The 11,019-nt window shown below is 43.6% G+C and overlaps 1 protein-coding gene across 2 annotated transcripts; it reads right to left on the reverse strand.

The window, feature by feature from the left end:
* Window positions 1-2,141: 2,141 nt before the first annotated feature.
* MGME1 (mitochondrial genome maintenance exonuclease 1) lies at window positions 2,142-11,011 on the reverse strand. 2 transcript variants are annotated; one of them, XM_060031330.2, is made up of 5 exons: window positions 10,941-11,011; window positions 9,052-9,629; window positions 5,692-5,911; window positions 2,821-2,953; window positions 2,142-2,433 (listed from the first exon to the last, which is right to left on the reverse strand). In XM_060031330.2, the coding sequence occupies exons 2-5, from the start codon at window positions 9,566-9,568 to the stop codon at window positions 2,272-2,274; spliced, it is 1,032 nt and encodes a 343-aa protein (XP_059887313.1). In that variant the 5' UTR covers window positions 9,569-9,629; window positions 10,941-11,011; the 3' UTR covers window positions 2,142-2,271. The 2 variants fall into 2 exon arrangements, with proteins under 2 accessions (XP_059887313.1, XP_059887312.1); XM_060031329.2 differs by lacking the exon at window positions 10,941-11,011 and adding an exon at window positions 10,707-10,880.
* Window positions 11,012-11,019: the final 8 nt, after the last annotated feature.

Consider the following 11,019-nt stretch of genomic DNA (forward strand, 5'->3'; position numbering starts at 1 on the left):
GACAGGTTTCCCTAGAACTCTGAAAGGTTTATAGAGGTTAATGTTCCAAGATTAACGGGGGCTAATGGCTCTGAGCAAGAAGCCAGGTCTGAGGGGAAAAAAATCGAAAACTGGTTTTTAGTGCCAGCATGGAGCTTTTGCCAGCTGCCAAATGCATTAATAAGAATGTGTAGGGAATTCCCTGGTGGTCCAGTGGTTAGGACTTTGCACTTTCACTGCCGGGGCCTGGGTTCAATCCCTAGTTGGGGAACTAAGATCCCACAAGCCACACAGCCGGGGCGTGGAGGGGGCGGGGAAGAAGTGTAGAATTGCAGAGGAAAGGTGGAATAGCTTGGCGTGCAGATTAGCTTTGACTCTAACGGATTGGGATTGCCTCAAAGCTCAGGACGGTACGGCTCTGTTCTGCACTTCTGTGAGGAGGCCTCCTCAGAAGAGCAATCTCTACTTCCTTTCACAAATACTTTAATTATCCTGTTGCAAATCCTGTTTCCCTTCCCTGGAGTTTAACATGCCACATCGCTTAAGGGAACAAGTGGTTCCAAACATTAGGAACACCCACGGTAGTTCTGGAAGAGCTGTGACTCCGTGAGAAACTTCCTCTTCTGCCGTAGTAGTGAGACAAGCTGTTTTCAGTTGACCTTCCCGGCTCAGGGGACTGAGAGCCTCCTTCACTGGTGAGCCTGAGGCGTGTGGCGGATGCAGGGAGGAACCAGTGCAGTTCCGGGGCCCTTAACTGTTTTCACTCTCACCACGCCTTCCCGGTTGGACTGAGGGTCTTTCATGGAACAATTCGCACCACCTCAGCTTGGGAGACTTGGGACAGAGTAACAGGTCCAAGGTGTGTTTATCTTAAGCCGAGAGAACCTGCTGGGTCTGGGCTCCCCAACTCTAGGGTGAGGCTTGGTGGAGCAGTGGCCACACCTGCTGGGACAACTCCGAATGCTCTCACTTGGTTTCTGACTTTGGAAATTACAGGCTATAGGAATATACGCTGCTTGTAAAATATGTGACGTGTGTGGAGTCAACACCAGGTCTCCCTCAATCCTCCCCCCTCCTACCCGAAGCTTACTTTCCGTGTGAGGTGACCATGGTCAAGGGCACCTCCTTCGTGTGTGCATGTACATACAACACGCCCCAGAGGTACTGGGTCAATGGTAAAATTCTGAATTTAGAAACAAAATCTAAACAATTCCAGGTTTGTGAAATCACTCTATAAATGCACAAATTTAAATAAAAAGCAAAACCAAAAGCCTCATTCCTTAATCACATCTTGTATTTTATTTCTTATAATTAATGGCTAATGAAGGAAAAAAGTGTTTGTAGCACCCTACTATTTTAAGACAGCAACTGTAACTTAAATGCTAATCTACTCCATAGAACAGGGAGCCTTCCCCCAGGGCTGTAGTGGGCGTTTATTAAGTCTCCCGAACCCAGGGGCAACTAGTCAGTTTTATTACTTATCAAACATAGGAAAAAATTACATGTTATTATTGTTTCCCATAGCTGGAAAATTCCACAAACAATACATTTTCTCCACATACACAATCCCTTGACTCAAACCAGAAGCTAGCTACCAAAATACCTACAATTACGATTCTCAGACTAGAGCCTGGCTGCTTCTGAGGGTTATTTGGTGGGATGCCAAGGGGCATTGCCCACGATAAGGTGAGTGTGCTCCATCTGTCCAGAGAGCAATGTCTACTTGAGGCTAAGGAATCATGTTTATTTTTCAAAAATGTCAAATGGAAGCTTTTTCCCCCAAATGAAATACAGGGAACCACATACATAAAACAAGTTTTAGGAGCCGGCACTGGCAGCAGTAGTTGGCTGATAGGAATTCTCACTGCACACATACCCTAGGGGTGCGCACAGCCCTCCCCCCCGGCGTACCCAGGGGAAATGCTCGGCACACCAAGCCTCACCGCCCTGAATCTCTCAGTTCAAAGACTGGGCGCCCTGCCTGGGACACAGAAAGGTCTATGGGGGTCCAAGAGCCACCAACACTGTGCCAGTGTTGCTTGCCTTTTTTTCGGGTAAATGCTAGTCAGAGGTAGCAGAGCTGGTCTTTTATGTGCTTAAGTCCAGCTCTTTAAATTTAACTTTTCTGGCTTTGCCTTTTTGGTTGCAATAAATTTCAACAAATTACTAGTTCTGCTTGTGTTACTGCAGCTCTCAGACCCTGTGGCACCTCGTTCCAGATCACAGGAAACAGCGATACATGTTCCCAAACTTTGAGAAAGCTCTGAACGTTCCCACACAGCTTCCTGCCCTTTAATCTAGTTTCTGAATATTCTGGTTCTTTTCCTTCTTTGTATATTCTTCTAGTCGAAGAAGCCACTTTGCCCAGTACTGGGAGCAGAGCTCTGCGTCCATGAAATGTGGGTGGGCAGGGGACCCGTCTTTGTAGGCAACCACGATCAAGCCGCACTGAACCTAGGAAGGAACACAGGGCAATTCCAGCATCTCCACAGTAGCAACAGAGTTGAGGTCCATTTCCTTCTTACTCCAGGGCACACTCAGAACAGAACAATCTACAGTAACAGCTCCTAACTCAATTTCTAAGGCGGGTTGATGAAAGACTGGCCCAGGATACACAAGAACACAAAGATGACAGTTAAGATGCTAAAGAATGGACTGTGATCGTTAAAGATTAACAACAACAAAAAGCCCAGGAAGAGGGGGAAAGTACTTTCTGAAGTGGTAGAAGGACAGCAACAGAGTAAGAAGTGGGTTACAAACAGAATAAAACCCTAAGGAGGGAAGGAGCTATAACCCAGCATCGAGCAAAGCTTTAAGTAAGCGGAGGCTCCGCGTCCTGACCTGAAAGCTGTAGTTGATGTCATGGTTTATGGCACCAACATACGCCACGACTTGCAGCGGGTTGTCAAATGTATTTTGGATGAAAGGCTTTCGCTTCTCTGATGTCTTCCAATCAATCACACACAGCTTGCCCCTAAAGAGAAACCAAAGGAAGCCCTTGAAGGTAATAGTGCACACTAAAACGCTATTAGGCTAAGCCTCTTCTTACACATAGTTTGGTACTTGTCACCCAATGACTGTTGCTTCTATTCCCCACATTCCAAGAAGTCGGCTCTCCTGAGCTTTACTTAGGGTTGAAGAGGTGTGACGTTCTCTTTCCTCTGAGCCCCTCATTCAGGTCAGCCACGAGGTATGACGGAAGATGCTTCCTAAGTGCACCCATGGGAGCTGCAGGTGTGGGCCCAGGTGCGAGTGCTGGGAAACAACTCCTCCAGCACAAGCTTCTAAACTTTCTAGATGTTCCTTTGGACCTCCATGGTTTAACAGTTGACAAGGGAATTGAAACTATTATTATCTTAGTTGATTTGGCTTCAAACGTCTATCAGAATGAACCACAACAGACCAGTAGCAAAGTCCCCATCGTAAAGGACTAAGCATCGTGGTGCCTCAGAAACCAAAGCTGGAGTTCAAATCCATCAACACTTAACAGGCACCAACTATATGCAGAAATATAAATAAGAAGACCTGGTCCCTGTCCTAAAAGTTTACACACAGGGTAGGGATATTACTATTAGGGATATTGGGAAAATAGAAAAATTCCTGCCACTTTTTTTAAGTTAAATAACCAGTACATCCCCCACCCCCACCCCATCCCGGCGGACTTTTACACTTGCCAAGCACAGATGTCAAAAGGGCCGCAGGGTGGGTGCACTGAGAATTCTCAAAGGGCTCTATCTGCTCACTTCAGCTTCAAAACCAGCAGTGTAGAGGGAGATCTGCACAGAGCTACCTTCCTGTCACCGTAGCACTAGATTACAACTTATGCAAGGTATTTATAAAATCTATAAAGTCTAGAATAGCACCGTCTAAAGAAATAAAATGCGAGCTACACACATTATTTAAAATTTTCTAGTAGCTACATCCAAAAAGAAAAAAAAAAGATGAAATTTTAATATTTTATTTACCCCAACGTATCCAAAATATCATTTCAATATATAGTTAATATTAAAAAGTTATTAATGAGATATTTTACATTCTCTTTTGTACAAAGTCATTGAAATCTAGTTTGTATATTTACAGCATACCTCTGTTTGGACTGGCCACAGTCACGTGCTTAATGATGGCCTTTTATGGCTAAAGGCTACTCTACTGGACGGTGCAGGTATAGAGGTAACATGTCATCTTTATAACTGTTTTCTATTGCTGTAGAGCTTGACAATCTATGCAAATGAAGAGAGGGCCCCAGCATCCCCAGGGCACTACCATTCCCAGTTCTCTCTCTTGAAAAAAATCAAAACACCCTACAGTAAAGACTTCTGCCACGTACCACTGTTTCTAGCAATGTACTATAACTTGTAGAACTTAATAACATGGAAAAAAACTTAGTAGTATAAACCCAAATTAAAATTGTAATGAGACAGTCCACAAATAGCTCTTCAACAAATAAAAAGAGCTAATTTATTTTGCTCAGCCTAATTTATCTTGAAATGCAGGCTGAAATGACAAAACAGTGTTAAAACGCATGTTCCCTGTGGCCCCACAATTTCCCTTTTAGGTCTGTACCATAGAGCAACGGTTTGCTATCCTGGGTGCAAGTGACACATGCCTGGAAAATTTAAGAAGTATTCACGCCCAGGCCTACTTCAGATCAACGGAATTTATCCAAACCTCACATATCATTCACCAAAACAAACAAACCAACGAACCCGTGCGCCTGCCAAGAGAAACTCACGACAGAATAGGAGGAGACACGGTCATTGCTGTAGTTTGTAACTGAAAAACTAGAATAACCTGAGTGCTCCCAACAGGGAACTGGATATGGTTCATTCATACCCAACAGCAGTTAAAAAGAGAATAGGATCAAGAGAGAATAGGATCAAAATAATGTTGCTAACATTTACTGAGTAGATAGTGTGCATTTTAAGTACCGTACAGGGAATGTCTCATTTAACGTCTATAACAAACCTATGAGGTAGGTACTATTATTTGCCCTATTTTACAGATAAACAAATTGAGGTACAGAGAAGCCAAAGCCAAGTAAGTAGCCCAGGGTTAAGAAGAAAAGCCAGAAACCAAACTCAGGCAGCCTGTCTCCAGAGCCCAGTAACTTTTAACTAGAGTTCCAAGGGTTTCACTCACAGATTTTCCCCTTATCCTGTTGTATCGCTCATACGCTTTTTTCTTTCCTTTTTTTTTTTTTGGGAATAGGGGTATTTGCAGGTTATATCTACCCTTGAAATCAGGAGTAAGTGGTGAAAACAGGAACAAAGCAGCAATTTAAAAGCCATGGGAAGCTTTATTAAGCTCAGAGTTCCTATCCATGTCAAACACGGCCTGGAAGCCAGGCAAAGAGTTGACTTTCAGGGCCAACAGATCAAGGTGCTATTTTTAGGGAAACAGGAAAGAAAATGCAGGAATCAAATTGGATCTCACGGCTGGTACTTTGCTAGGGGTGGGTGGGGGGAGGGGAGGGGAACATGCTGGAAAAAAGGCCATCCTAGGGATACTGGAAAGTTGTACCTTTTCTCCACGAAACACTTTGACTTCGGAATGTAGATTTACAAGGATGAGATGGCTCTTACCTGATGTGACTTTACAGAGGCCACACCTTGAAGCAGGAATTAAAAGGAAAAACTAGCATTGGAAGGGAACCATGTGTCCCACCCAGAATGAATTCACCTCCACACTTGATGTAAAAAATTGAATACTTACTGATAATCAGCTACACAGTCCAGCAGACCTACATACTTTAGGGTCTCATGTTTAACAGCGCTTTCCAGAGCCTGCACTCCACTGACATCTCTCAGAACATGCTGGATACTTTGGATGTAGCCGGATTTGAGAAGATTTTCATCAGGCTCTTTTAAGTTCCCCTGGGGTGACAGTATGCTTTCCAAGGCTTCATGAAACTGTTTCCCTTGTAAAAACATGTCTGAAAAGAAAATCAGGGGAAAAGGAAAACAACAGCAATAACAAAAAAACCCCCAAACAAAGCTAATACTAACGAACAGATACTCTATAAAACTCTCAACAATCAAATTAAAAATTACATGAGTTACCTTTAAGTGACAACCCCTAAGACACCATATTTCAGCCTCTTGTGAAATACACTAAGAATGCACTTTGAAAACAAAAGGGACTAGTAGAGCTTAGATAATAAAATAGATTAAAATGAAGTATTTCTAGTAGCATTAGGTCAAAGCTAGAATTGAAGATCTGGGCTTACAGGACCACACCTAGTGAATTCACACAGAATTTAGTGTGAATTTAAGTGTCCGTTTAATTTAGGTAACCAGTAAGTTAACTAGCTGTGATAAATATTAGGGAACTGTGCTTGTTTACAGTTCTTTTTACAACCAAATCTTAATTATGAACATAGGTGGAGGCATCCTTTTACCAACAGGCTTAGTGACTGGCAAAGAGTGAAAATCAAGGCACACACAAATTAATGTTGTGGGATTTGGGGCAGAGAGGAGGAAAATATATGACATTTTTCTCCTGCACTTTCTTTTAGGGCAAGAACAGCCTACGACAGTGGCTCTGTCCTGAATTTTTTTTCCTCGTACACTTTTTTTTTTTGGCCTCCATGTAGCATGTGGGTTCTTGGTTCCCTGACCAGCGATCAAACCCGTGCCCCTTGCAATGGAAGTGTGGAGTCTTAACCACTGGACCACCAGGGAAGTCCCTTCTCATACACTTTTAAGAAAAGAGGACACAAACATATTCAACAAATGCAAGAAACACTACATATTCACTTGACTTTTGATAAGGGAAGGAGAGAAAGAAAGAAAAAGAGAGTATTGCTGTGCTAAGCAGTGGCCTTGGCGCTTTCAAACTGTTAACTTTCAAACACAACAACCTGGCAAGATAAGATCATCACCCCCATTTTAATGAAGAAGGCCTAGGCAGTGCTGTTAATTTGCCTCAAAGCAAAATGCTGGCCTGGGGCCTGGCACCAGAGCCTAAGGTCATTCTGGTCCCTGACACAGCAGAGTGAGAGATGAAAAATCAGGAAGATACACACAGAAACAGAGCAGGAAATATACATGCTTGGAGACAGACCCACAGAAAATGAGGAAAACCATCTCATCTAATGAGGTAATGTCAAACCATATTACCTTTGTCAAGTATTTTTTACAAAGATTTTGAAAGGTCAGTTCTACCATTGGCAAAAAGTGGAATTGCTTCAGGGAAATTACTTGGAAAGTGAAGTGAAATTCAACTGAGGAAATAAGTTATTCTACTCCAAATTTACTTGGCTTAATTGGACTTATTAGCACATAAAAGGCCTACAAATTTAAGCCTTATGGAATTAAAACCTAGGGAAAAGAAGAGCAGTATTTATCTACAGACTAGTTTTACTGAAGCAGAACACAAACATATTAAAAACATGAAGGAAAAAAATTTGTTTATCAACAGCCAAGCAAATAGACAACTCATTCCCCACTGCAGTCTTAATCCCAGGGAGGTCTTCATATTTAAGGGGCAACAAACATGGGATCTGGGTTACAGAATCCCTTAGGATTGTAAAGCTGAGAACGTTAAACGTGATTAAACTTGTGAAAATAAATCTTAAAAGATTCAAGAGTTATCGCAGATAGCATCAAGTCAGAGTAATTCACTCAATTAAAGGAATAAAAGTGAAATGTTTTCAGGTCCCAGTAAATAAAACGTATTAAAAAAAAAAACACATGAGTTTCCTATATTCTGACTGACAGCGTGGATATTTTAGAATTTAAAGTCAGTGTAGGACTTCCCTGGTGGCGCAGTGGTTAAGAATTCGCCTGCCAACGCAGGGAACATAGGTTCGAGCCCTGGCCGGGGAAGATCCCACATGCTGTGGAGCAACGAAGCCCGTGCGCCACAACTACTGAGGCTTTGCTCTAGAGCCCTCAAGCCACAACTACTGAGCCCACGTGCTACAACTACTGAAGCCTGTGTGCCTAGAGCCCGTGATTCACAACAAGAGAAGCCACTGCAATGAGAAGCCCGCGCACCGCAATGAAGAGTAGCCCCCGCACACCGCAACTAGAGAAAGCCCGCGCCCAGCAATGAAGACCCAACGCAGCCAAAAGTAAATAAAATAAATTTATATAAAAATAAAAGGCAATTAGCTCCTGCATATAGTCCTTGCCCCAGGGAGCCAAGGAATTTACATGGGGCTCCGGCCTTGACCATTTTTGCCATGTCCAAGTGCCACCTAAATACTTAATATTTTTTCTTTAAAACACGTGACCACAGGTTTAATGTGTTATGCATACACACAGGTTTTTTCTAAGATGCCTCAAAATAAGTGCATTGCTCTTAAATTAAAAATTAAAGTTCTTGTGTACCACGAGGGGTACATGTACTGCTCTCTGGGAAGCATGGCCTAAGGAATGCTCAGTGTAAAACTTAGCTTCAACAACTATAATCCTGATGGGGGACCAGCTAATTCTCCTGTACCATTGGTCTTTTCTTTCATCTTGCTTTTGAATGGAATCTATTTTAAGAAAGCTATTCTCTTCACTTGTCTAAGAAGTTAGTGAGTTAGGAGTTGAAGGCTGAAGTTTATCAATTCAGTTCCTAATGAAGAACATCCGATAATCTCAATTTACTAAGACCTAAATACAGATCACATGTTCTGGCTTTTTGCCCATCTTTAAATTTATGAGTCAGTCTCTGCTGATAAGCAGAGCAAGGGGGTATTTACTAGATTCTGAACAGAATGCCTAGTAAACAACTAGAATTCCGTTATGAAGCGATTGTCCCATAATCAAACGAAACAGGCAATTCTAATACTTAAGTTTGTAGCTTATAAAATAAATGAATTTCATACATCTTTAGTCAAAGTACTTGATCTCTGTGCTTCAATTTTATCTGTGAAATGGGGATAATAGTATCTGTGCTTCATAGAGTTGTCATGAGGATTAAATGAGTTAATATATAAAAAATGCTGTTAATACTAATTATCATTTGAAAGTAGTTCCTCACTAGTTAACGTTAGAAAAAGAAAAACTCATCCTTTTGACACTGGTGCTCTGTATTCTGGAAAACATGATAACCATACAGAATCAGGATTAAGAAAATTACTTGAAGTATATTCTGCAAAGCCATCCTCTCCCAGTTCCAGAATCATCCGACGTTTCCACCTCTCCAAACAGGAAATCTGTTCTGAGGTCATGGTCTGCTGAAGGATTCGGGTCACACTTGGTATCGTATTCCTTTGCAAAGGGATTTTCAAAGGAATTGTAGGATCATTTGTTGCATTTGGTTTTCCGCTTTTCTCTGGATTGAAGAGAGGACACCAGTTTCGTGGAACTCCTGCTTCTTCTTGCTTTGGGGCCTTACACTTCCTCACAGGTCCGTAGAGTAAAGCATCTTCCTCAAACAAAGACTGTGGCGCCTGAGCATGGCCTCTGAATGACAAGACAGACCTTACTAAATCAGAGTACTTTTCTTGGTCCACTTCTTCGTAAGGGTTCACTTTTTTCTTCCGGCCACACAAATAAGAGGAAGTGGAGAAGACCACACGGGGGGCTGGTTCTACAGAAAACCCCTTTGAACTTTTAAGCTGCCTGCAGATGGTCTGAAATACCTTCATCTTCATATTTTTTTCACTTCCCTCTAGTCTACTTGTAATGTCGAGGACCTTTTTAATTTTCGCTTTCCTATCAAAGAGAAAAGTGGTGTTAGATATCAAATGTGTTAAATATTTAAACCATCAAAGCGAAAGCTGCAACAGTATGATATTGCACATTAAAATTGTATTCGGTACGCTTTTTCGACATGTTTAACAGAGGAAAACAAACCTAACTCCATACTGAATCTATTACTTTAGCTCTAACCTTTGTGCCCTGTTGCAGGGGGCTTAGTCTTTTCGGCTCTGCACCTTTTGGAAAAGTACGTTGCCTATAGCCTGAAATACACAGGAGAACCCATTCTCAAGGCTCTGACCTTTAAAGGTATTAACACTTTTCCAATCATATAGAGATTAAAAAGTTGCAGAACAGAAAATAACGATCTTGTTGCAGGTATATAGGAACACTGTGACCAGACCTGCGTGGACAGCTGTAAGAACAAAGGATTCTGGCACCAAGAAGTGGGCAACAAGCAGCCACACCCCCTCCCCTTTTAGTATAAAAGAAGCCTTAACTCTAACTGGGGAAGATAGTTCTTTGGGACATAAGTCCACCATCTTCTCTGGCTGCTGGCTTTCTGAATAAGGTCTCTATACTTTACCCTAACAGCTCATCTGTCAATTTATTGGCTTGTCCTGCAGCCGAGCTTGGACTCAGTAATACTCGGACAAAACTATTTCTAAAGGACCGGCACCTGTTAAACGTGAACTAGACAGCTTGGGGCCACATGTCCCCAGCTATGGAGCCATGTGCCGGCCACGAAGGTAGGCGTGTGTGAGACAAAGAAACACAGGACGCTCGAGGAGCGGCGACAGTTAACAGTGCCTCCACTCATCCCTAAACACCAGATTCTCTGCTACGTATCCTGCGTGGAGAGTTCTCATCTAACCCCTCACACCCTCCAAGGTGGGCACCACTGCGACCCGGCCCGCTCAAGACGCGGCACCCGCGCTCCTGAAGGGTCCCCATTGACCTGCCGGCTAGAGGCCATCAGCAAGGCCCACCGCCCAATCTCCGCTCCGGCGGAGGCGCAGCCCCAGCGGGGACAGGACGGCGGCGGCCCCTCGGGCGGGCGTCAGAGTTAGGGAGGGCCGGCAGGGGAGGTACCTCGGAAGCCGGCGCGCTCTGCTAGCTCCAGGGCGCGACAATCCCGCGAGCAGGTACTTTCGTCAGTCCCGCGCTTTGCTCCAGACTTAGGCCCCGCCCCAGGCACGGCGGCCCCAGCATACACTGCGGTGCTCACGCCCCACCCCTAGCCCCTCGTGCATCTCAGTGGACACTCGAGCGATCCGTGTGGAGACCCTCCCCGCACGCAGAAGCGCGGGCGCCTCCAAATCTCACCTTCTCTCTCTCTCACGAGATTTCGTTTACGTCAGAGCTCGTCGCCATCTTGGACTCTGACTGAATAATAAATTCCGTC

The sequence above is a fragment of the Delphinus delphis genome, chromosome 15, assembly GCF_949987515.2.
Source record: "Delphinus delphis chromosome 15, mDelDel1.2, whole genome shotgun sequence".
Lineage (NCBI taxonomy): Eukaryota > Metazoa > Chordata > Mammalia > Artiodactyla > Delphinidae > Delphinus > Delphinus delphis.

Excerpts from the sequence above, each read along its gene's own strand:
- MGME1 (XM_060031330.2), bottom strand. The coding sequence starts at position 9,568 with ATGAAGATGAAGGTATTTCAGACCATCTGCAGGCAGCTTAAAAGTTCA. Across the intron at positions 5,912-9,051 it reads CTTTGCAGAATATACTTCAA|ACATGTTTTTACAAGGGAAA; the intron begins GTAATTTTCTTA and ends TTTTCTTTTCAG. Across the intron at positions 2,434-2,820 it reads ACATCAACTACAGCTTTCAG|GTTCAGTGCGGCTTGATCGT; the intron begins GTCAGGACGCGG and ends GTTCCTTCCTAG.